General features: G+C 50.8%; 1 protein-coding gene and 1 long non-coding RNA gene across 4 annotated transcripts; one reads left to right on the top strand and one right to left on the bottom strand.

Annotated features, from left to right (window-relative positions):
* The first annotated feature begins 218 nt into the window (after positions 1–218).
* LOC307116659 lies at positions 219–14,368 on the top strand. Its single transcript, XR_013815234.1, has 5 exons — positions 219–345; positions 5,686–5,877; positions 8,520–9,756; positions 11,832–12,026; positions 13,891–14,368. It is a non-coding gene; the product is annotated as an uncharacterized lncRNA (long non-coding RNA).
* TSKS (testis specific serine kinase substrate) lies at positions 6,413–23,412 on the bottom strand (the record flags this gene model as incomplete). 3 transcript variants are annotated; one of them, XM_079799637.1, is made up of 11 exons in its annotated part: positions 6,413–6,621; positions 6,747–6,871; positions 7,973–8,108; positions 8,681–8,854; positions 9,549–9,743; positions 10,230–10,489; positions 11,065–11,148; positions 11,470–11,553; positions 11,783–11,878; positions 22,034–22,259; positions 23,243–23,412. In XM_079799637.1, the coding sequence occupies 11 exons, from the start codon at positions 23,410–23,412 to the stop codon at positions 6,465–6,467; spliced, it is 1,707 nt and encodes a 568-aa protein (XP_079655763.1). In that variant the 3' UTR covers positions 6,413–6,464. The 3 variants fall into 3 exon arrangements, with proteins under 3 accessions (XP_079655763.1, XP_079655762.1, XP_079655764.1); XM_079799636.1 differs by having other exon boundaries at positions 11,065–11,175; XM_079799638.1 differs by having other exon boundaries at positions 6,494–6,621; positions 6,747–6,914.
* Positions 23,413–24,128: the final 716 nt, after the last annotated feature.

A 24,128-nucleotide genomic window follows, 5' to 3' on the forward strand; every position in this document is an offset into this window, starting at 1 on the left:
CTGGCACGCTCTACTGTTAAATGTGCCAGTTAATAAGCTATTATCTCTTGGTTCCAGTTATTAAGTGTGCCAGTTATTTATTATCTCTTGGTTTCAAATCCATTCCCCTCTTTTGGGCTTTGTGAATCTGAGGTTGGGACTCTGAAAACCACTTTCGCTTTGCCCACCGGCTGTGCTGCACTCTGCCAGTAGGGGGCACCAACGAGACTAGACGCCTGGAGGACGGAAAGGGGACTCGCTCCTTCCTGTTGGCTCTCGGCTTATTTCCAGTCAGTTTCTGGTTCCCATCAGCATCACCCAGCAGTTTTCCACCCTGGCTGAGGCGGTTCCTTCTTGTAACTGCTGGTAAGTCTAGTTTGCAACTTTTCCGAATCTTGCACACCCTCAGCAACGTCAGCACCGTTTCACCCGCAGCTTCCCGGGAAGGTCCCAGTGCCTGGCGGTGCTCCGAGCGCAGACACGCCTGCACGGGCTGGGCAGCGCCCCCTCGCTGTCTGAGTTTCATCTCCAGTGGGAACCTCATCCAAGCGTTTAGTTTCAATAATGCTAAACTTCATCCTTTGTTTTGCTTGCCCACGGCGGTAGCTGCTTGCTGTAGTGAATCGCACCATGATACCATAAGGTTATCTTTTTACCTTTTGGTTACCTAGTTACCGACCCTTTATACCTAAGTACAGTATCCCCCTTATCCTGGGGGGATATGTTCCAAGACCCCCAGTGGATGCATGAAAGCCCATATATATACACTGAGTGGCCAGATTATTATGATCTATGAACGCATAATAATCTGGCCACTCAGTGTGTGTGTGTGTGTGTGTGTGTGTGTGTGTGTGTATTAGAGGCCCAGTGCATGAATTCGTGCATGGGTGGGGTCCGGCCAGCCTGGCTAGGGGGAGGGGAGGACATGGGCGGTTGGCCGGCCTGCCTGCTGGTCGAACTCCTGGTTGAGGGGACAATTTGCATATTAGCCTTTTATTATATAGGATATACACTGAGTGGCCAGATTATTATGCGTTCAGAGATCATAATAATCTGGCCACTCAGTGTATATCTGAAATGTATACCAAACCCTATATATACTTTTTTCCTATACATTCCTATGATAAAGTTTAATTTATAAATTAGGCACAGTAAGAGGTTATCAGTAATTAATAATAGAAGACATCTAACAATATACTGGGTGGGGCAAAAATTGGTTTGCAGTTGTTCGTATAGAAAACAACACAATAATAAATAATAATACAAGAATAAACTGTGGCCGAGGCCGGTTTGGCTCAGTGGATAGAGCGTCGGTCTGTGGACTGAGGGGTCCCGGGTTCGATTCCGGTCGGGGGCATGTGCATTGGTTGCGGGCACATCCCCGGTGCGGGGTGTGCAGGAGGCGGCTGGTCGATGTTTCTCTCTCATCGATGTTTCTGGCTCTCTATCCCTCTCCCTTCCTCTCTGTGAAAAATCAATAAAATATATTAAAAAAAAAAAAAAGAATAAACTGTGTTTCCCGTACTCACAACTGTAAACCTACTTTTGCCCCACCCTGTACTGTAACGAATGTGAATGGCTTTGGGGCCGTTATAAAGGAAAAGAAGGGTTAATTGAGCGCTGACTGGGATACAGTTGATCTGATAATCAAGTCGCTACTAAGTGACTAACACGTGGAGACACTGGACAAAGGGATAATTCACGTCCGGGGCAGGATGGAGCTGGACCGCATGAGATTTCGTCATGCCACTCGGAATGGTGCCCAATTTAAAACGAATGAATTGTTTATTTCTGGAATTTTCCATTGAACATTTTCTACCTCGGGGTTTACCATGGAAAGTGAAACTGCGAATAAGCAGGGGAGGGCTCGGTGACTACTGTAACATTTCTTTCTTTTTTTAAAAAATATATTTTATTGATTTTTTACAGAGAGGAAGAGAGAGGGATAGAGAGTTAGAAACATCGATGAGAGAGGAGAAACATCGATCAGCTGCCTCCTGCACACCCCCCACTGGGGATGTGCCCGCAACCAAGGTACATGCCCTTGATCGGAACTGAACTTGGGACCCTTCTATCCACTGAGCCACACCGGTTAGGGCTACTGTAACTTTTCTTCAGGTGAAACCATCTGTTAAAATCACTGGGGTGATTTTTGTCTCCTGAAGATACCGTGACTGACACCGCTACGGGCAACACGAGGCAGATCCTCAGCGGTGGGGTCTGGGGGTGGTTTAGTTCGTTTCCAGGGTTCACACACAGTGATGCGCTCCTTGCCAACAAGGCATGGGGTGCTAGTAACCCCCGTGTGCAGTGGCACCGTGGATATGGATTACCACCCTGCTGGCAGGGACGCAGTGCCAGCTGGAGTGGGTGACGGGGGTCAAGTGGCTGCTGCCGTGGACCATGAGGGCACTAGGATGGCCGCCAGGACAGTGGCGTTCGGTGGCTTCCTCTGGCACGCTGGCGGGGGGGAGTGGTGTGGGGGGTCAGGCAGGCGTGCCCCGCGGCCTGGCCTTCAGGGTGCTTCTCTGAAGTGGCCGCAGCTCTTACTGGACGGACCTGCTGTGCTTTCTGCTTCCCTCAGGTGAACTCGGTCCCTTAGCTCGGACGGCACCGCCTTCTGTCTGTCCTCCACCCTAAGGTGGTGTGGCTTCCTGCTGTGCTAATCTGTGGCTCCCCCACACCCGCTTTCTGCCCACGGCCTTCCATCACCTGTGCAGCCAATCCCTCACATCGAATTCTATTTTAAGTGTTCAAAGCAGTTATTTGTGGGTTTTTTTGTTGTTGTGGTTTTTTTATACATTTAATATCTCCACAACCTTATGATTCCTTTATTTTAATGATATTCCCAACATTTTTTGTTGTTGGTGTTAACCTTCACCTGAGAATATTTTTCCATTGATTTTTAGAGAGAGGGGAAGGAAGGAGGAGAGACACAGAGAGAGAAACACTGATGTGAGAGACACATCGATTGGTTGCCTCCCACACAGGCCCTGGCCCGAGGCCGGGGATCGAGCCTGCAAACGAGGTACGTGCCCTTGACTGGAATCGAACCCGGGTCCTTCAGTCCCCGGGCCGATGCTCTATCCACTGAGCCAAACAGGCCAGGGCAGTTATTTGTTGATTGGGTCTTGAGTGCCAGTGTTATTCTTGGTGCCAAGAGTGACCTCAGGGAACAGATCCTCAAGATGGGATTCTGGGATTGTTGTTCAGCTGTTTGCGCTTTAATGAAATGATAGCTTTTCGGGTGGAAAATGGGACTCCGTTTTCCCTGGAACACACTGTCTCTTGGAGGAATGTAAAAGGGGCTTGGGAGGAGGTGAATCTGTTGCAATCCTGGTTCTTTACCCATTACTGGGTATCCTTATGTAAATGAATTTTTACAAAAGGTACTACTTCATTTATTTATTTATTATCCTCACCAAAGGATATTTTTCTTTTTTTTTTTTTAAATATATTTTATTGATTTTTTACAGAGAGGAAGAGAGAGGGATAGAGAGTTAGAAACATCGATGAGAGAGAAACATCGATCAGCTGCCTCCCAAAGGATATTTTTCCATTGCTTTTTAGAGAAGTGGAAGAGAGAGGGAAGGACAGAGAGAAATATCGATGTGAGAGTAACACATCGATTGGTTGCCTCCTCCACAAGCCCTGACCAGGGCTCGGGCCAGGGAGGAGCCTGCAACAGAGGTATGTGCCCTTGATTGGATTGGAACCTGGGACAAGTCAGTCCAAAGGCCGACTGAGCCGAACCGGTTAGGGTCTTATGTAGATGATTTATCCTTTCTGGACCTATTTCTTTTTCTGTGTCCTAGTCAGTTTGGGCTATTACAAAATGCCATAGACCAGGCAGCTGAAACAACAAACGCTTATTTCTCACAGTTTCAGGAGCTAGGAAGACCAAGATCAAAGTGCTGGCAGGTTTGATGTCTAATAGGAGCCTGCTTCCTGGTTTGCAGATGGCTGCCTTCTTGCTGTACCCTCACATGGTGGGGAAAGAGTGTGTCTCACCTTATAAGGGCACTAATCCCATCATGGGGCCCCACCCTCATGACCTCACCTAAACCTAATTACTTCCCAATGACCCCTTCTCCAAATCCCATCACCCTGGAGATTAGAGCTTTAATGCTGAATTTCTGGGCATATAAACATGGTCCATATCACTCTGTAAAATGATAATGTTATTCATCCTCTGAGGGGTTTTAGACCCTCCCAGCCCAGTTCCTATCACCCTGTGGGTACAAATGAAGCCACATTAATAAATCTCTTATCTGCTAGCTTTGAATCTATAAATAAATTGGGGCTTGCCAAAACCGGTTTGGCTCAGTGGATAGAGCGTCGGTCTGCGGACTGGAAGGTCCCAGGTTCGATTCCGGACAAGGGCATGTACATTGGTTGCAGGCACATCCCCCGGTGGGGGGTGTGCAGGAGGCAGCTGGTCGATGTCTCTCTCTCATCGATGTTTCTAGCTCTCTATCCCTCTCCCTTCCTCTCTGTGAAAAATCAATAAAATATATTTAAAAATAAATAAATAAATAAATAAATAAATAAATAAATCGGGGCTTAAAATAATGTTAAATTTAAATGTTTTTATTTTTTAAAGAAGTAGCATCTTTATAATATCTGATAGAGCATGAATATGGCTTAACCCCCACCATTTATTAAGGTCTCTTTTAAAAAATATATTTTATTGATTTTTTAGAGAGAAGAAGGGAGAGGGAGAGAGAGTTAGAAACATTGATGAGAGAAACATCAATCAGCTGCCTCCTGCACACTCCCCACTGGGTATGTGCCCTTGACTGGAACCAAACCTGGGACCCCCGAGTCCACAGGCCGATGCTCTATCCACTGAGCCAAACCGGTCAAGGCTTATTAAGGTCTTTAACTTCTCAGTTATGTTTGTAACTTTTCTGTAGAGGGGATGGCATGTCTTTTGCTAGATTTGTTCACCGTTTATTCAGCTTCCTTGCTAAATTCACTGATGTTTAATAATTTATTCTATTAGGTTCTTTATGATTCTCTATATGTATAATTATGACATCTCAGAATAATGAGAGTTTTCTCTTTCTCTGTCCTTATATTCTTTCTTTTCTAACTTTATTGCAATATGTTAGCATAGGGATTACCTTTGGAGTAGAAGGAAAGGGTAGTGATTGTGAGGGGACATGAGAAAGGATTCAGGGGGTGCTATAAACTGAATTTTTAAATCTTGGTGGTGGTTACATGAACATGTCTATTTCATGATAATTCATGGAGTTTTTTAAAAATATATTTTTTATTGATTTCAGAGGGGGAGAGGGAGAGATAGAACCATCAATGATGAGAGAGAATCATTGATTGGCTGCCTCCTGAATGCCCCCACTGGGGATGGAGCCCGCAACCCGGGCATGTGCCCTGACAGGGAATTGAACTATGATCCCCTGGTTCATAGGTCAATGCTCAACCACTGAGCAACACTGGCTGGTCTCGTAGCGCTTTTAATTTGTGAACTTTTCTGTTTATATTATACTTTGATTAAAAACTTAAAATAGCATTGCCGTGGTGGTTTAAAATGTCTACAAATTGACATTTTCTGTAAAATATGTCTGAAAATTCTCTGACACACCCGGAGTAAAATTTGGACTCAATTCTAAGGAACATAAAAAGGGGAAATGATACCATGCAACTTGGGAGCCTAGGTCATCAAAGGCCCTTGTTCTTCCTTAGACTGCTGCTCTGGGAGAAGTTAGCTGGCATGAGGAGCTGAGGCCCCCGGCCAACAGCCATGAGAGTGAGCCTTCCAGCCCCAGTCAAGCCTTCAGATGACTGCAGCCCCAGCTGACATCCTGCAAACTCGTGAGGACCCTGAGCCAGAACCATCCAGCTAAGCTACTCCCAGATTCCTGGCCTTCAGAAATTGTGAGATAATATACAGTTATTGCTTTAAGCAGCTAAGTTTTAGGGTAATTCTTTACACAGCAATAGGCAATTACCTAGTAAAAATCACCCTAAAAAATGTTGGTTGACTGATGCAGACTACACCACAGAACCTTTTTACCCCCTACCTTCTTCTTCTTTTCTTTTTTAAAATATATTTTATTTATTTAAAAAATATATATTTTATTGATTTTTTTTTACAGAGAGGAAGGGAGAGGGATAGGGAGTTAGAAACATCGATGAGAGAGAAACATCGATCAGCCGCCTCCGGCACACCTCCTACTGGGGATGTGCCCGCAACCAAGGTACATGCCCTTGACCGGAATCGAACCTGGGACCCCTCAGTCCACAGGCTGATGCTCTATCCACTGAGCCAAACCAGCTAGGGCCCCCCTACCTTCTTTCCAAAGACCTGGACCATCATCAGCATCTCTCTGCATGGAGACAGCCTGTTAGCGGAGGACCGCGCCGCAGGGAGCACAGGGGCTGAGGCATGGTGTGCGTCCAAATTACTAACCATCCTTTGGTGCCAAAAAGGAGACAGAGTTCATGCCAGCATGAGGAGCCATTTATTGTTCAGGGGTTGGGCCCCCGCGTTTTGGGGGAGTTCCCCCACTACTGCCTCCTCCCATCGTCCCCGTGGACCCCTCAAGTGGCAGGTTGCTGAGCTGATCATGGAGGGAGCACATCTTCAAGTGCAGATAGTCCAGAGAGGCCACCTTCTCCCTGTGACGCAGACAGCGGGCAGTTGGTGCCGGCGGGCCCGGACGCCAGGGGCTGGTGGAGGGGGTGACTCAGGCCCGACCCCCAAGACCTCACCCTCCTCCCATGCCCTCAGCCTCCTTCCTCACTCCGGCTTCATCTTGTCCGTCAGCAGCAGGTTCTTGGCCCGCAGGGCTTCGTCTTGGGCCAGGCGGAGGGTGGAGCTCAGGGCCTCTGCCCTGACGTGCTTGGCCAAGGCCTGGCGCTCCAGCTCCTGGGGAGAGGAGTGTAGGCGCCGCTGGGCTTGCCTGACTGGGCTGGGGGTGGAGGGAGCCGGATCGCGGAGGGCAAGGGGCAGGGGCCCATGGGGCCCACCTTCCTCCCTCCAGGTGTCCTAGCGTGCCTCCAGCGGACCCCGGCATCCCACAATGCACTGGGCTTCCACGTTCCACTGTGTGCTGAACCTGGGTCTGTCCCACTGCCTGTCCCCTAAGGCGCTGGCCTTCTGTGTCCCAGCAAGCACTAAACCAGCATCCATCGTATTTCCCCCAAATGCCCAGGAAGCATCATGCCTTGGATATGTGTTTGGCCCCCAGTGTCCCATCACGTGGTGACCTTCTACATCTCGTAAGACCTCCCATGTCCTTATCTACAGACCAGCATCTCTGTCACATTCCTGGTCCTTAGTGCTCTGGTTCCCTAGGTCCCAGAATGCACCAGGCCCCTTGTCCTATGGTGTCGTAGTCCCATAGTTCTGCCACATCAACGCCCCACACTGCCTCACTTGTCTGTCTCACCCGCTACGACTTCTATCGTTAGGCCGTGGCCCATAAGACATCAGCTGTCTGTGTACACCACATCAGGATGGAAAGTTCCATTAGCTGTTGGGTTTGAAGTCTGTGGTCCCATTTCCCAAAATGCACTAGTTTACTGCGACTTACATTCCCTGGGTCCTCCGTCTGACCTCAGCGACCCCGTATAATAGGTGGCCTCTCTTAAGACCCACAGAAAGTCCGGTTTGCATTCTATGAAGCTGTAGCTGTGTCTGCCTCCTGTATCCCACAGTGCCCCATTTCCAGTGTCCCATCATGCTCTGGGCAACGTCCCTCACCAAGGTTCCATAATAATTGACCAATGGACCCTGTGCCAGTTTCTAAAATGTCCACACATTGACATCCTCTTCAAAATGTCTCTAAATTCAACCTTCTAAACTGCTTGCCCCTCCCCTGGCCCTAATCATTAGAGCCCAGTGTTCCCCCTACACCTGCTGCCCACAGCTCAGCCTTCCCACCCTGCCGCACACAGTCCCTGTGCCCCGGCTCCCGCCCCCTCTCTGACAGAAAAGTGGGGCGTGGTGGCCCACGGGCCCTGGTACCAGAATCTTCTTGTGCAGCCGCTGGCAGCTGGGGCAAGCGGGGGCCAGGCCCCGCTGCTTCACCTCGTCCACTAGCGGGGTCAGGGCGCGTTCCAGCAGCTGCTGCAGGGACTCGGTGGACAGCTGCTGCCCCTGGCTGGGGGAGGGGGAGGCAGCGGGTGAAGAGGCCTGGTGCTCACTCCATTCCCCGGAGGCCTACCGCCCAGCCTCCACCCGGGGCCCCTTCCCACGGAGCACCCCTGCCACCCCACCACCATGCCTGGGGAGTCCCACTCCCGAAGGGCGCCCGATGGCCCTCAGTTCACCAAAAGCTCCTATTTCCCACCATGGACTGGTTTAATCTGGTCGCACGTTGTATTGGAAGTCCTCCCCCTTTCTAATATGACCCGAACATGGTATCCCTCGGCTCTCTGAGAAGCCAAGGTCTCCCCTCCCCGCAATGCACCGGTAAACCCAGCCTCCCACCCACGACCACACCCCAATCTTCCCGCAATGCACTGGAAGGCTAGGATGCTTGACTCCATCAAGACTTTCCGGTGTTCCACAGGATCCTGACTCCACGTGGGACATGTGGCTCCCATCATGCACCGGGACTGCTGGCCCTACCACACACGCCTGGGGATGCCCTCCCTCCCGCTCTCGCCATCGCCCACCTCCTTCAATGCTTCGTCTTTATGGAATGCACGGGAGCCAGGCCTGGGCCCTTACCTGGCACAGCGGGTACAGGAGCCTTGGGAGGCCCGGTCCAGGTTCATGCTGAGGTCAGACCCCCTTCGAGAGCTCTGGAACTGCCGCCCCAGCTCCTCCAGAATCGGTTTCACAGGGCCCAGCCCCTCCAGATCGCTTCTCAGCGAAGCCACAGACACGGCTGAGCGCTCCACCCTGAGGCGGGAGAATAGCCAGGGCTTCGAGGTCGCCTCTGCGAGCGAGGCTGTGCCCGTGACCAGCAAGTCTAATGCCCCGCCCTGCCGGCCCCTCTCTGCTCTGATTGGCCCCTCCTTTTATGTTTATTTTTAAAATGTTAAAACTTTACTTTGTTAATCCTCACCCGAGGATATTTTTTCCATTGCTTTTTAGACAGAGTAGAGGGGAGGTAGGGGGTGGGTGAGAGAGAGAGAGAGAGAGAGAGAGAGAGAGGGAGAGAGAGAGAGAAACATGGGTTGCCTTCCGCATGCACCCCCATGGGGGTCAGGGATCAAACCTGCAAGCCAGGTATATGCCCTTGACAGGGAATCCGACCTGAGACCATTCGGTGCTCAGGCTGAGGCTCTAACCATTGGACCACTGGCCCGGGCTCCTTTTATGCTTTTAGGGCTGAACTACCCCTCCTTGTTCTCCAATTGGCTCCCACTACGCCTGCTTGGCTCCTCCCTTTGTCCTTTTAAGGTGCAGAAACCTTCTCTAATTGACTCCGCCCCTCGGGCCTTATGAGGCATGGCCAGCCCCTTCCTACTCTCTAATAGGAGCTTCCTCGTGTCAGTCTATGGTCGGGCCCTCTTGGTCCCAGCTGATTGGTCCTCCGCTTTCCCTCGAGGCCCCGCCCTCCCGCAGCCCCGCCCCGCGCCGTGGCCCTCACATGGTGCACAGCTCGTCGGTGCGGCCCCGCAGCTCCTGCAGGCCCCGCGCCGTCTGCGCCTGCTCGCGCTGCGCCCGCTCCCACTGGCCCAGGAAGCCGTCCAGCCTGCCGCCCAGGCCCCCCAGCAGCCGCAGGGCCTCCTGCACCGCCCCCTCCTCCTGGTGCCACCGCGCGGTCAACGAGGACACCTCCCTCCTGGAGGGGAGAGGTGAGGAACGGGGTCAGGGCTGGGTTTGGACTCACGCCAAGACCACGTCTATGGCCCCGGGCCCACCCAGTCCCCACATTCTCTCCACCTATTTCGTGGAAATCCTCCCCCGTCGTCTAAAACGCTGCCTCTGTCCTCACCCAGGAATCCTGGCCCTCCAGCCCCACACCAGCCCCTCCAGCCCCGGCCTCCTCAAGGCACAGCACCCCAACCCTGTCCCCTTGCCCCCTTGAACCTGGAGCCTCCAACGACCTGCCTCCCCCTACACACACACACACACCCTGCCCACCTCAACTTAACCAGCTGTGGACCCCCCTCCCGCCAGCCTTGTGCTCAAAACTAAGTTCTTCCAAGTCCTGCCCTTCTGGGTCACCACCTCCTGAAACACTCCCTCCCGGTTCTTCAGGGCTCCACCCCCGCCCCCGGGCCCTGCCCCCCAGATTTTCCAGTTTTCCACCCCAGGACCCACTCACCTCAGGTCCTCCAGGCCGGCAGACACCTTCTGCACCTCCTGCTCACTCATGATGAGGCCCTCCCCTGCCCGGGCCCCTGCTCCCCAGCAGCCGAGGGCCAGGCTGCGTGGCCGTGGGGGTTCATCGGGGCTCCCGGGCGGCCCCGCGCAGCCCTGTCGGGACAGGCCGGCCTCCAGCTTCTGCTCCAGCTCCTGCAGCTGGGCTTCCTGCCTCCGGGGCGTCTCATCCTGCAGCTGCTGCTGGAGGTAGCGAAGCTTCTCCTGGCCAGGAAAGGGGGCAGGGTTAGGGCATGGAGCCCTTTGCCCCCCCCCCCCCCAAACCTCCCCCCTTCGCTTCCCCCCCCCCCCCACCAACTCCACCACAGATCCACCCAGTGAGTCCCTGAGATTGGAAAGCACATGGATGTGGGGGGGGCAGGATATTGGGACAGGAAGTCCAGCCTGGAGTCTAAATGGACTCCCACTTGCCGTCACTTTGGGACTTTTCTCCCATTTGAAGATGCCTGCCTCCCTGTCTCCATTCAGCCCCGCACCCCCCAAGTCCTCCACCCCCCACTCCAATCCTCCAAGGGGTCAGTCTCCTGTTTAGGAAGAACAATTGAAACTTTTCCAACATTTTGCTGGGAGATGTGTGGGCATAGGGGCGCCACGGACATTCCCACTCCAAGTCCAACACAAGGCTCTCTCCGGGACCTGACTATTACTGTGCACAGAGAAGTGTGACCGTGGACATGAAGGGGCACCCGGGGTGATGGCGGTGTGGGCAAGTTCCACCTGAAGTCTGATCAAGCACCCTGCCCCCAATCCTGGGACCCCCCCATCCCCCCCGCCCTTACCTCCAGCAGGGCAGAGTTCTGCTTCAGGACGTTGGTTTTTATTTCAGCATCTTCCACCGACCGGGTCACCTTCCGGCAGTTCTCCTGGGTCAGGACACCAGGGCAGGGGCCCTGCCTTCCCATTCCAGTTCTGCCTCCTTGCCCTTCCCCTCTATTTCCCCACAGGCTCCACCCCAGAGAACAAGGCGCACCGACGCCCTCTCCCTCAACCAGTGTCTGCCCTCTGCCTATTGTGCTATCCCTTGGGAGCCTGGCTCCCTTGGAGAAAGGGATGACTTTCTCCTTCAACCTGTCCTGTGCTACTTTCCACTCCCCCACCCTCTCATGTCTACCCACTCCATTCCCCCCACCCTCTTCCTAAGTCCACTCCCTTCTCCCCCCCCCCCCCGCCCCCCAGCAGCTCACCTTGAGTTGACTGCAGTACCCTTCCAGTTCTTCTGCCTCCTGCCGCCTCCGCTCTAGGTTCTCACTCAGCACAGAGCACTCACTCTGGAGCATGGGAGGGAGGAGTGAGCTAAGGGGTTAGCTAAGGCCACAGGGGACACCCCACTACGCGCCCCATGGTGGGGAGAGGCCAGGCCTGGCAAGATCGCTTTCCCTTGCTGAGCCTCTGCCTGCCCAGCTGGGCTCTGGGTTCATGGAGCTGGTGGAGGGGCCTGAGAGAGCCGAGTGGCCCTGGAGGAAGAGGAGGTGTTGGGGGGGAGGGCGGTCCGCGCACCTGCAGTGTCTGCACATGCTGGTTAACCCGCGTGGTTTTTTCCTTCAAGCTGGTGATGGAGTCTTTGGCGCGGACCAATCCACTGTTGACCCCACTCTGGGGAAGAAGGAGAGACAGGTGGGTGGGAGCAAAACCCCAACGCCAAGAACAAGTCCAGAGCGGAGAGGAGGCTCCCTGTACACCTTGATTCTGCTCTAGAGTGGCCGCGTGACTTTGAGCCAGGGCCACGCCGCTTTGATTCGAGGTACGCCTGCTCTGAAAGTAGCTGGACTTGGTTTCTGCTTGGTGGCGGGGAGAACAATGAGTAGGACCAGGAGGGAGTGGGGGTCGGGGGGGCACTCAGACGTGTGGAGGAAGGAAGACGGTTTCAACCGAACACTGAGATAAAAGCCTTCCGGATCCACAGACATAAATAAGATACATTGTTAAGACACATGCTCTGGCCCTAGCTGGTTTGGCTCAGTGGATAGAGCGTTGGCCTGCGGACTGAAAGGTCCCCGGTTCGATTCCAGTCAAGGGCACATGCCCAGGTTGCGGGCTCGATCCCCAGTGGGGGGCGTGCAGGAGGCAGCCGATCAATGATTCTCTCAGTATTGATGTTTCTATCTCTCTCTCTTCCTCTCCTTTCCTCTCTGAAATCAATAAAAATATATTTAAAAAGAAAAAAAAAAAAAAAGACACATGCTCTGACTTTCTCTCCAGGCACTGGAGAATTCTAAAGGTAACCCGCGTTCTAGACACAAGCACTCACTGTGCTCCAGGCCAAGCGCTTACACACATTTTCTCTTTTATTCCTCACAGCCACACCTGCTGAAATTATTTGGCCCCTTCTGCGAGAGAGGCAAATGAGGCTCAGCGAGGGGGTGTCCCTTGTCACCCAGGTACACAGCACATGAGGTGGCCTAAGTTCTGGGTTTAAAATCTGACAAGGCCACCTCATGTGCTGTGTATCTGGGTGGACAGGAACATCCCCAGGTGGCCTCGGATCATTGCTATCTTTTATCACCATAAAATGCTTTGTGATTCCTGCCAAACTGGTTCAGGAGGGATCCATGAGGCAGGGTCCACTCTCAGCTCTTCCACCTTTACAGAAGTTAGCCTAGCACAGTGGTCAGCAAACCGCGGCTCGCGAGCCACATGCCGCTCTTTGGCCCCTTGAGTGTGGCTCTTCCACAAAATACCATGTGCGGGCGCGCACATACAGTGCGATTGAAGGAGTACCCTAATTAAGTTAATAACAATTAAAAAATTTGGCTCTCAAAAGAAATTTCAATCGTTGTACTGTTGATATTTGGCTCTGTTGACTAATGTGTTTGCCGACCACTGGCCTAGCACATGACTTCCCATCGAAAGACTACATTTCCCAGGCTCCCTTGTAGCCAGGCCTGGTCATGTGACTAAGTTCTGGCCAAGGAATGTGAGTGGGAATAATGAAGATAATGTCTGAGTCATGCCTTTAATAAAGGAAAGAAGAGAGAACAGCCCCATTTCTTTCTTCCTATTGGCGGGAATGCAAAATTGGTGGCTAAAGCCATTTTGGGGCATGAGATGGAAGACAGAACAAGATAGAGGAAGCCTGAATTCCAGCACTGTGGAGCTCCCATCCTAGATTCCAACCACCTCTGAAGGCTTACACGCAAGAGATGACATTTTCCATCTTGTCTAAGCTATGTTGTTTTGTGTCTTTTTTTTTTTTTTTAATCCTCACCTGAGGATATTTTTCCATTGAATTTTTAGAGAAAATGGAAGGGAGGGAGAAGGGGGAGAGAGAGAGAGAAAGAAACATCAACGTGAGAGAGACACATCGATTGGTTATCTCTCACATGTGCCTCAACAAGGTCCGCGGATCGAACCTGCAACTGAGGTACATGCCTTTGACCAGGGATAGAACTCATGACCTTTCAGTCCACAGGTTGACACTCTATCCACTGAGCCAAACTGGCCAGGGCTGTTTGTGTCTTTTTGTTTCAGCAGCCAAACTTGTGACTTAATAGCTGAGCCATCAGAACACAGGAGCCTGTAACCTACTGCACTTGAAGAGCAGGCCCGCTATATTTGTTGAGATTTTTATGTGAGAAATAAACAGGTCATTTTGGTTTCTTTCACAGTTGCCAAACTGATACACAAAGAGAAAAGAGAACAAGTTTCCTGCATTGTAAGATGGGGACAATATCACATTTCTTGCATGATTGCTGTGGAGGACAAGTGTGATAAATACTGTTTTAAGGAGACAGCAACATGGAGTCAACCCCCCCAAAATTCCACCCCTTCATAAAATCAATTAAAAAAAAAAACTCTGGCAAAAACTGTTAAGAGTTGAGTCACTGAGAAGATATAACAATTATAAATATATATGCACCTAACAAAACTTCAAAATACATGACAGAATTGAAGGGAGAAACTGACAATTCAACATTAATGGTTGATTTCAATACCTCACTTTCCGTGATAGAACAACCGGACAGAAGATCAGCAAAGAGATAGAAAATTTGAGCAGCACTATAAATCAACCAGCCCTCACAGACATGTATAGAGCATGCCACGTAACAATGGCAGAATACACATTCTCCTCAAGTACACATGAAAAGTTCCCCCAAAATTCTCAATAAGTTGAAAAAGATTGAGATCATACAAAGTACGTTTTTTGACCTTGATGACATGAGGAGAGTGAACTTAGAAATCAGCCTTCGGACTGAAGGGTCCTGGGTTTGATTCTGGTCAAGGTCACATGCCCGGGTTGCGGGCTCGATCCCCGGTAGGGGACGTGCAGGAGGCAGCCAATCAATGGTTCTCTCTCATCATTGATGTTTCTATCTCTCTTTTCCTCTCCCTCTCTGAAATCAAGAAAAAAAAATCAATTGCAGAAAGAAATTTGAGAAACACATATATGGAAATGAAAGAATACACTCATAAACAACCAATGAGCAGAAGTCACAAGAGAAGTGATAAAATGTTTTGGGATACAGGAAAATGAACACAATAACCCACACTTACGGGATTAGGGAAAGAAATACTTTGAAGGAAATTTAGAGCACTAAACACCTACATCAAAAAAGAAGAAAGCACTCAGAATTAATAATGTAAACTTCCACTTTAACAAACTAGAAAAAGAACACTATACTAAACTGAGAGCTAGCAGAAGGAAGGGATTAGTAAAGATAATAGTTGTAACAAAAAGAAATAGAGAGTAGAAAAACAGTATGTAAAATCCACAAAATGAGAAGGTTGTTTTTTTTGTGTGTGTGTGTGTGTTTTGTTTGTTTTTTTTTAAAGATCAACATATTGACAAATCTTAAGCCAGGCTGATTATGAAAAAGAGAGAGAAGAAAATTACTAAAATCAGGAAGGAAAGGGGACAGTAAAATGGATCTTATGGAAGGAAAAGGGATTATAAGGGAATACTATGATCAATTGTATGCCATTAAATTTGATAATGTAGATGAAATGGAGAAATTCCTAGGAAAATGCAAACAACCAAAACTAACTCAAGAAGAACTAGGACATCTGAACAGACCCATAACAATTAAGAGATTGAGTTAATAATCAAACTTCCAACAAAGGAAAGCCCAGTACCAGGTGGCTTCACTGATGAATTATGCCAATCATTAAACAAAAAAATTGCTACCAATCCATCCCAAACTTTCAAAAAAACAGAAGAGGAGGGAACAGTTCCTAATTGAGTCTGCACTCTATCCACTGATGCCCAAACCAAAGACATCGCAAGAAAATACAACTACAGACCAAGATCCCTCTGAAAAGTCACAAAATCTTAAACCAAATCCAGCAGTATATAAAAAGGATTACACACCATGATCAAATAGTATTTATCCCAGGAATGCAAGTTGGTTTGACATATAGAAAAGAAACAATGTAATACATCATTAGAATAAAGGGAAAATACATGATCACGTCAACTGAGGAAAAGCATTTCACAAAATCTAACATTTTATATATATATATATATATATATATATATATATATATATATATATATATATATTTCAGAGAGGAAAGGAGAGAAACATCAATGATGAGAGAGAACCATTTTCATTGATCCACTGCCTCCTGCATGCCCCCCACCAGGGATAAGAGCCCAAAACCTGGGCATGTGCCCTTGACCTGAATCAAACCTGGGACCCTTCAGTCCGCAAGCTGACGCTCTATTCATTGAGCCAAACCAGTTAGGGTTAACATTCTTTCATGATAAAAAACAAAAAAAACACTCAAACTAGAAATAGAATGAAATGTCTTCTTCCTGATGAAGGGCATCTACAAAAAAAAACTCACAAAACCATGGTGGTTTAAAATATGTCCATACATTCTTTGGCACGGCTTTAAAAGATGAACCTGGCCCTGGCTGGTTTGGCTTAGTGCAGTGGTCGGCAAACTCATTAGTCAACAGAGACAAATATCAACAGTACAACGGTTTGCTGACCAAGGGCTTAGAGGATAGAGCGTCGGCCTGCGGACTGAAGGGTCCTGGGTTTAATTCCGGTCGGGGGCACATGCCCTGGTTTCGGGCTCCATCCTCAGTGGGGGGCATGCAGGAGGCAGCTGATCAATGATTTTCTCTTATCATTGATGTTTCTATCTATTCTTCCCTCTCTCTTCCTCTCTGAAATAGATTATATATATATATATATATATATATATATATATATATATATATATATGGTGCCTAGGCAAGGTTCAAAGATGAACCTTGCCTAGGCACCGTAGCTCAGTGGTTGAGCTTCGACCTATGAACCAGGAGGTTCAATTTCTGGTCAGGGCACATTCCAGGGTTTCAGGCTTGATCCCCAGTGTGGGGCGTGCAGAAGGCAGCCGATCAATGATTCTCATCATTGATGTTTCTATCTTTCTCTCCCTCTCCCTTCCTCTCTGAAATCAATCAATCAATAAAAGATATATATGGCAGCTGGTGAGCTTTAGCCTCACTGAGCACATATGAGGGGCATGGCGAAGGCAGAGCCTGTCACCCTTGGCTAAGGAGTGGATGGCATGACAGGGAAGCCAGAGACCTGGGGACAAAGCCCTCATTGGCCACCCACACACCTTGTGACTTAGCAATGCGATTCCCTAGTTCAGTGGTTGGCAAACTCATTAGTCAACAAAGCCAAATATCAACAGTACAATGATTGAAATTTTTTTTTGAAATTTCTTTTGAGAGCCAAATTTTTTAAACTTAAACTTCTTCTAATGCCACTTCTTCAAAATAGACTCGCCCAGGCCGTGGTATTTTGTGGAAGAGCCACACTCAAGGGGCCAAAGAGCCGCATGTAGCTTGCGAGCCGCGGTTTGCCGACCACGGACCTAGTTCAAGTTTGCCTGTTTCCTTTCTCATAAAATGGGATTAATGATACCTGGCCCAGATGGCAGTAAGGGTCAATAGATATGATCAATAAGCCAGGCATAATGACTAGTATCAGCATTGTTAAAAATAAGGACAGCAGGCCCTAGCTGGTTGGCTCAGTGGCTAGGGCATCAGCCTGCAGATCAAAGGGTCCCAGGTTCGATTCCGGTCAAGGGCATGTATCTCAGTTGCAGGCTCCTCCCCAGCCCGGGCCCTGGTCGGGGCGCATGCAGGAGGCAACCAATCGATGTGTTTCACATCAATATTTCTCTCTGTCTTTCCCTCTCTCTCTTACTCTCTCTAAAAATCAGTGGGAAAATATCCTCAGGGCGGTATTAAAAAACAAACTAACAAAATAAGGACAGCAGGCTGGGCTCTACCAGGAAGGGGTTAGAACCCAAACCTCCAACCTCGGGACAGCCCACAGACAGCAGGACAATTCCAGGCAGGGGTCCGACGACCTGTGCACCTTTGCCTTAATTCGTGGGCCTTCCCGAAAAGCGGTACCCCCTTTCCAGTGGCATCCTTCGGCCTCACACAGATGTCACAGTTTAAGACAGAAGCCACCCTGGCCAGGGAGCTCAGTACGTTAGAGTGTCGTCCCGATACGCCAAGGTTGTGGGTTCGATCTCTGGTCAGGGCACATACAAGAAGCACCCAATGAATGCATAAATACGTGGAACAATGAAAGGATGTTTCTCTCTTTCTCTCCCTCCTTTCCTTCCCCTCTCTCTCTCTCTCTTAAAAAAAAAAAAAGGAGTTAAAGCTGTTTGCTTCATCATTCTCCCATTGTCTCTGTCCAACCTGAACTTGTCACTCAAGCAGGGTCTCCATGCCTGTTCCCTGTTTCTCTAACCTCTCTCTCTAGTTATCTGTCCCGCTTCTCTTTGGTGTCTGCATCTTTCCTTTCTGCCCTCTCTGTCGCCTCTCTCTGGGCCTCTGGCCCCTCTCTGTGTTCCTGCCCCTACTCTCTGCTCAGCTCCAGCTCTCTCGCCTGCTGGGGCTCAGGGGCTGAGCGCCTCTGTGTCCTGACTGTCTGCACCTGGCTGCTCCTGCACGCTCCCCGAGGTGTTGGCCGTCACACTTCTTCCAATCCACAGAGAAGGAACCTGGAGCGCGGAGGCGGCTGCCGCTCCCCTCACCCCACGCGGGCTGGCGGCCGCGTCAGCCTTGATCCCGGCTGGCTGCCCAGGGCTCTCTGAGGCAGCACCATCCGCTGGGATGTGACTCAGAAACCGCGCTGGTGGGAGGCAAAGCGCTGCCTGCGCCACGCTCACAGGGAGGACAGCATTCGGGCTGGGGGAGGGGCTGGCTCCCGGGGACGGCCTGCCCTGTTCCCTTCTCTCCGCTGGTCCTCCTGCTCTGGACCCTCCTCCGGCCTCCCTGCCTCCAGCTCTGTCTGCCTTTCAGAGGGCCCCCACCCAGCCCCAGAGGAGTCTTGAGAGAAAGAAAGGACTTTTGGCCCTGGATAGAGCCTCGGTGTGCGGACTGAAAGGTCCCAGGTTCGATTCCGGTCAAGGGCATGTACCTTGGTTGCGGGCACATCCGCAGTAGGGGAGTGTGCAGGAGGCAGCTGATCAATGTTTCTCTCTAGTCGATGTTTCTAACTCTCTATCCCTCTCCCTTCCTCTCTGTAAAAAATCAATAAAATATATTTTTAAAAAAAGAAAGGACTTTTGCTTTAGTGTCACCCCCCCAGGCTTCCAATCCTGACCTTGTTTCTGGTCAACTCTCTGAACTTGCAGAGGTCACTCCACCTCTCTAGACCTGTTTTTTTTAAAAAATATCTTTATTGATTTGAGAGAGCAAGGGAGAGGGAGAGAAAGAAACAGCAATGATGAGAGAGAATCATTGATTGGCTGCCTCCTGCACGCCCCACACCGGGGATCCAGCCTGCAACCCGGGCATATGTCCTGATGGGGAATGGAACCGTGACCTCCTGATTCACAGGCCGACGCTCAACCACTGAGGCACGCCAGCCGCGCTAGACCCGTTATTTATTATTATTATTTTTAAAAATATGTATTTTATTGATTTTTTACAGAGAGGAAGGGAGAGGGAGAGAGAGTTAGAAACATTGATGAGAGAGAAACATCAATCAGCTGCCTCCTGCACACCCCCCACTGGGGATGTGCCCGCAACCAAGGCACATGCCCTTGACCGGAATCGAACCCGGGACCCTTCAGTCCGCAGGCCGATGTTCTACCCACTGAGCCAAACCGGGTAGGGCTAGACCTGTTATGTTTGTTTCCATCTTTAAACTGGTAATGACAGTGCCCTGGCCAGGTAGCTCTGTTGGTGAGAGTGTTATCCTGATACACCAAGGTTTTGGGTTTGATTTCCAGTCAGGGCACATACAGGGGTCAACCGATGAATGCATCAATAAGTGTAACAGCAAATCCATGTTTCTCTCTCTCTCAAATAAATACATTTAAAATAAAACAGATAATAAAATTTCCCTTACAGAACTTTTTAAGAGAGAAAAATGAGATCCCCACCATAGGGATGTGGCACAGTGCCTGGCACATAGTAGGTGTTCAGTAAATTTAGAGTCAATAATCTAAGTTGCTCCTCTCTCCCCCCTGCTCATGAAACCTCAATGGCTCCCCATTGCCCTCAGAAGAACACCCACACTTCTCAGCCCGTGAGGCCTGGTCCCTGCCCCTCTCAGCCTCCTCTCTCTCACACCCCACACTCCAGCTGCTGGGACTAACTTGCAGTGACCCCCATTCCGCGGGTCCTTTTCAACCCCTGTCCCTTTGCACATGTTCCGGCCAGCTTCCCTGTCTTCTGCCTGGGCGACACCGTCCTTATCTTCAAGATCCAACTTGTGCTTTGTCTTTTCTGGAAAGCCTTCCTTGGCTAAGGGCTCCCTTTCTAGGGCTCCCACAGGGACCTCACTGCCCCCCCCCCCATCAGTGCAGGGTGCTCCCCACCTCCCATCCCTGACTCCTAGGCCTGGCTCCACTACGTACCGGCTGCATCACCTCGGCTCTGCCCTTTAGCCTTTTGGTGCCTCAATAAGTTCACGTGTGAAATGGGGGCAGATAAAAAGATCAACAGTAACAGCCAACACTTATGCTGTGCGTACAGCTGGCTACTGTGCGAAGCATTTTACATGAATGAACTGCACTTCGTTGTCATGACAACCACATAAAGTGGGTGCGGTTATATCCAGAACTCTGTCTTGGATACTGCTATATTTCTGCTCCTAGACTAGTGTCTGGCACATTGTAGGCGTTGAAGAGATATTTCTTGTGAGAACAAATACATCTCCATTTTACAGAAGAGGAAACTGAGGCTCCTGGAATATAGAAAGTGCTCAGTCGTTGCCAGTGAATCTCATTAGCATCATTATGAGCATAGTTATTCTTTTCATTTCTTTTAAGATTTTTTTAAAAAAATTGATTTTTAGCCCTAGCCGGTTTGGCTCAGTGGATAGAGCGTTGGCCTGTGAACTGAAAGGTCCCAGGTTCGGTTCCAGTCAAGGGCACATGCCCGGGTTGTGGGCTCGATCCCCAGTGGGCGACTTGCAGGAGGCAGCCCATCCATGATTCTCTCTCATCATGGATGTTTCTGTCTCTCTCTCCCTCTCCCTTCCTCTCGGAAATCAATGAAAATATGTATATAAAAAAATTGATTTTTAGAGAGAGAGACAGACAGAGAGAAACATCCATGTGAGAGCAAAACATCCATCGGCTACCTCCCTCCTACACACCCCTTATCAGACACTGAGCCCACAAGCTGGGTGTGCGCCCTGACTGGGAATCAAACCTGCAACCTTTCGGTGCATGGGAGGAGGCACGACCAAATGGATGAGCCCCACCGGCCAGGCGATCCTGGTTATTGTTAGTGCCGTTCTCAGTGTCCACATCGAGCCCAGGGCTGGCCTGGGGAAGCCTGCGTGGGGGCGGGGCTGGGGGGCGGTAAAAGGACCAAGCTGTAGGCCTCTGTGCTCCTGTGGGGAATTCTCCACATTCTCACAGACCTTGCTCACCTCCCTGCTTTACCCCCGATTCTTAGGTGAGCCCCTCAGAGAACTCCTACTCCTCTGTCCAAGCCCAGGAGGAGCCGTTCCCGGATGCACCCATCCTGGGGTGAGGTCCCTTTTCTGGGATCCCAGCATGGCCTCTATTAAAGGATGTATTGTCCCCAGTCTGTACCTGGGAGACAGCGGGAGAACTAGGCGTTGACTGGGTGCTTTTTCAGGGCAGGGACCTGGCCTGACCCGGGACATTGCGAAGTGAAAGATCAACTCCCAGCCCCAGCCGGTGTGGCTCAGTGGCTAGAGCGTCAGCCTGCGGACTGAAGGGTCCGGGTTCGATTCCTGCCAAGGGCACGTGCCCGGGTTGTGGGCTCCCCAGTAGGGGGTGTGCAGGAGGCAGCCGATCAATGATTCTCTCTCATCATTGATGTTTCTATCTCTTCCTCTTCCTTCCTCTCTGAAATAAAAACATTATTTTTTAAATAAATAAATAAATCAAGACCAACTCCCAGGCAGCAGCAGCATTCACCAAAAATGGAACAGAGTCATGGCTGGCTGTTAGGGGAGGAGGCGACAGTTCCTCTGGACTTTGAATAGTCACCAGAATCGCCCTAGTTGGTCTGGCTCAGTGGATAGAGCGTTGGCCTGCGGACTAAAGGGTCCCAGGTTCGATTCCTGCCAAGGGCACATGCCCGGGTTGTGGGCTCGACCCCCAGTAGGGGGCGTGCAGGAGGCAGCCAATCAATAATTGTCTCTCATCATTGATGTTTCTCTCTCTCTCCCCCTTCCTCTTCGAAATCAATAAAAATATTATCAAAAGAAAAAGTGGCCAGAACCACACAGACACCCCTCCGTCCTCAGCATCTGTCTCCCACCAGGGCTAGGATCCACCTCCCCAGCTGGGGCCCCTCACCAGTAGTTCCGTGATATCTGGATCATCTGGAGCCCAGGGTGGGGTGGGGGAGGTGGGGGGCATGGGCAGCGCCAGCGAGCCACTGTCTTCCGTGGTCGAGTCTGTCACGGAGGAGTCCGTGGCCTCCACGGCAGCCAGGTTGAGCAGGGACACATTGGTGCAGGCCGAGGACCGTTTGAGGTTCAGGCACCAGTGCATTGGTTCGTGGGACATCCGAGGCTCCACCCTGGGGAGGAGAGACGGGCAGGAGGGTCAGATGTAGCCTCAGCCCAGCCGGCGTGGCTCCGTGGTTGAGCGTCAACCCATGAACCAGGAGGTCACGGTTCGATTCCCGGTCAGGGCACCTGTCCAAGTTGTGGGCTCCATCCCCGGTGGGGGGCGTGCAGGAGGCAGCCGATCAATGATTCTCTCTCATCACTGATGTTTCTCTTTCTCCCTCTCCCTTCCTCTCTGAAATCAATTAAAAAAAAAAAAAAGATGTAGCATCAGTGGGTTATGGCCCCTCCTACCTCCGTCTCCATATCCCATATTCTCTGACTCCAATCTCACCGCCTACTTTCTGCTTCCTCCTCCATCCCTGCTACCTACCTTCTTTCTTAAAAATATGTTATTGTTTTTTATTGATTTCAGAGAGGAAGGGAGGGGGAGAGAGAGAGATAGAAACATCAATGATGAGAGAGAACCATTGATCGGCTGCCTCCTGCACACCCCCTACTGGGGGTCAAGCCCACAACCCGGGCATGTGCCCTTGGCCAGAATGGAACCTGGGACCTTTCAGTCCACAGGCTGATGCTCTATCCACTGAACCAAACCAGCCAGGGCTAAAAAAAAATACGTTTTTTATTGACTAGAGAGAGAAGGGAGAGGGAGAGAGAGATAGAAACACCAATGATTAGAATCATGGATTGGCTGCCTCCTGCACGCCCCCTAAGAAGGATCGAGCCCGCAACGGGGCCTGTACCCTGACCAGGAATCAAACCATGACCTCCTGGTTCATGGGTCGGTGTTCAATCACTGAACCACACTGGCCTGGCTTTCTTCTTCCTTTAATGCCCCCCCCCCCCCCCCCGCCCAGCCCTTCCCCTGACTTCTTCCTTGCCTGCCCCTCCCCTGCCCCTCCTCTTCACCAGCCCCCACACTGAGACTCATGCTGTGTTGGAGGCAGTGTTGGGCGCCAGGACCATAACTGTCAGGGTGCAATAAACCCACCCATGGAACGACACGGCCTTCTTTTTCTTCGCAATCCCCTTGGCTGGGCTGGTCATCCCCCCAGGAGCCTCTGGGATCATCTGGGAGCGGCTCTCCACCCCCGCGGGGGGGTCCCCTGCCTCATGGATCTCCTTGGACTGCCAGATTGTCTTCACCACCACGCTGGCCATGGCGTGTGGGGCCCTGCTCCCAGGGGCTCCTTCCTCTGAGACTCTCTACCTCTTCTGACCACTGACCCTCAAGGTTCCTGTCTCCACAAGCCTGCCTCATAAAGGACCCAACCACTGGGCCTCACCGAGGGGGGGTGCCAGGAGGGGGAGGTGCTGGCTCAGCATGTCCCCCAGGGGTCTCAGGAAACTCTTCTTGTCCAGATTCTACTTCCACCCCGGCATGTCCCTCCCCTTCAGAAACGCAATGGAGTCATTCATTCCCGTCCAGAACTGACAATGGAGGGGACCACTCTTTCTGGGGAGGGCCCAACTTCCCTCTCCCTGAGAGTCACCGTGGGCTCACCCAGCCCCCCACATTCACACTTGATTCTTCATTGGATACCCTGGACTTTCCTGGGACCTGGGAGCCGGTGGTGAATGAGGATGGAACCCAGTCCAGGAGGATCTAACATTCACTGAGGGACTGGGACAAGAGACAAGAAACAGGCAAAAACACCAGATGTCGGTAAGTGATACCAAGAGAATCAAACGCGGGTGATGGTGGCGTGGGCATTTGGCAAAGCTCTTTGATTTGTGCGCTGGGGATTTGAGTCTTTTATTGTGCGTGAATTTTGCCTATTAAGAAAATCCAAACAGCCCAGCTGGCATCGCTTAGTGGTTGAGCAACGACCTAAGAACCAGGAGGTCACAGTTCGATTCCGGGTCAGGGCACTTAC

This window comes from Cnephaeus nilssonii, assembly GCF_951640355.1.
Source record: "Cnephaeus nilssonii genome assembly, chromosome: 20".
In the NCBI taxonomy this organism is placed as follows: domain Eukaryota; kingdom Metazoa; phylum Chordata; class Mammalia; order Chiroptera; family Vespertilionidae; genus Cnephaeus; species Cnephaeus nilssonii.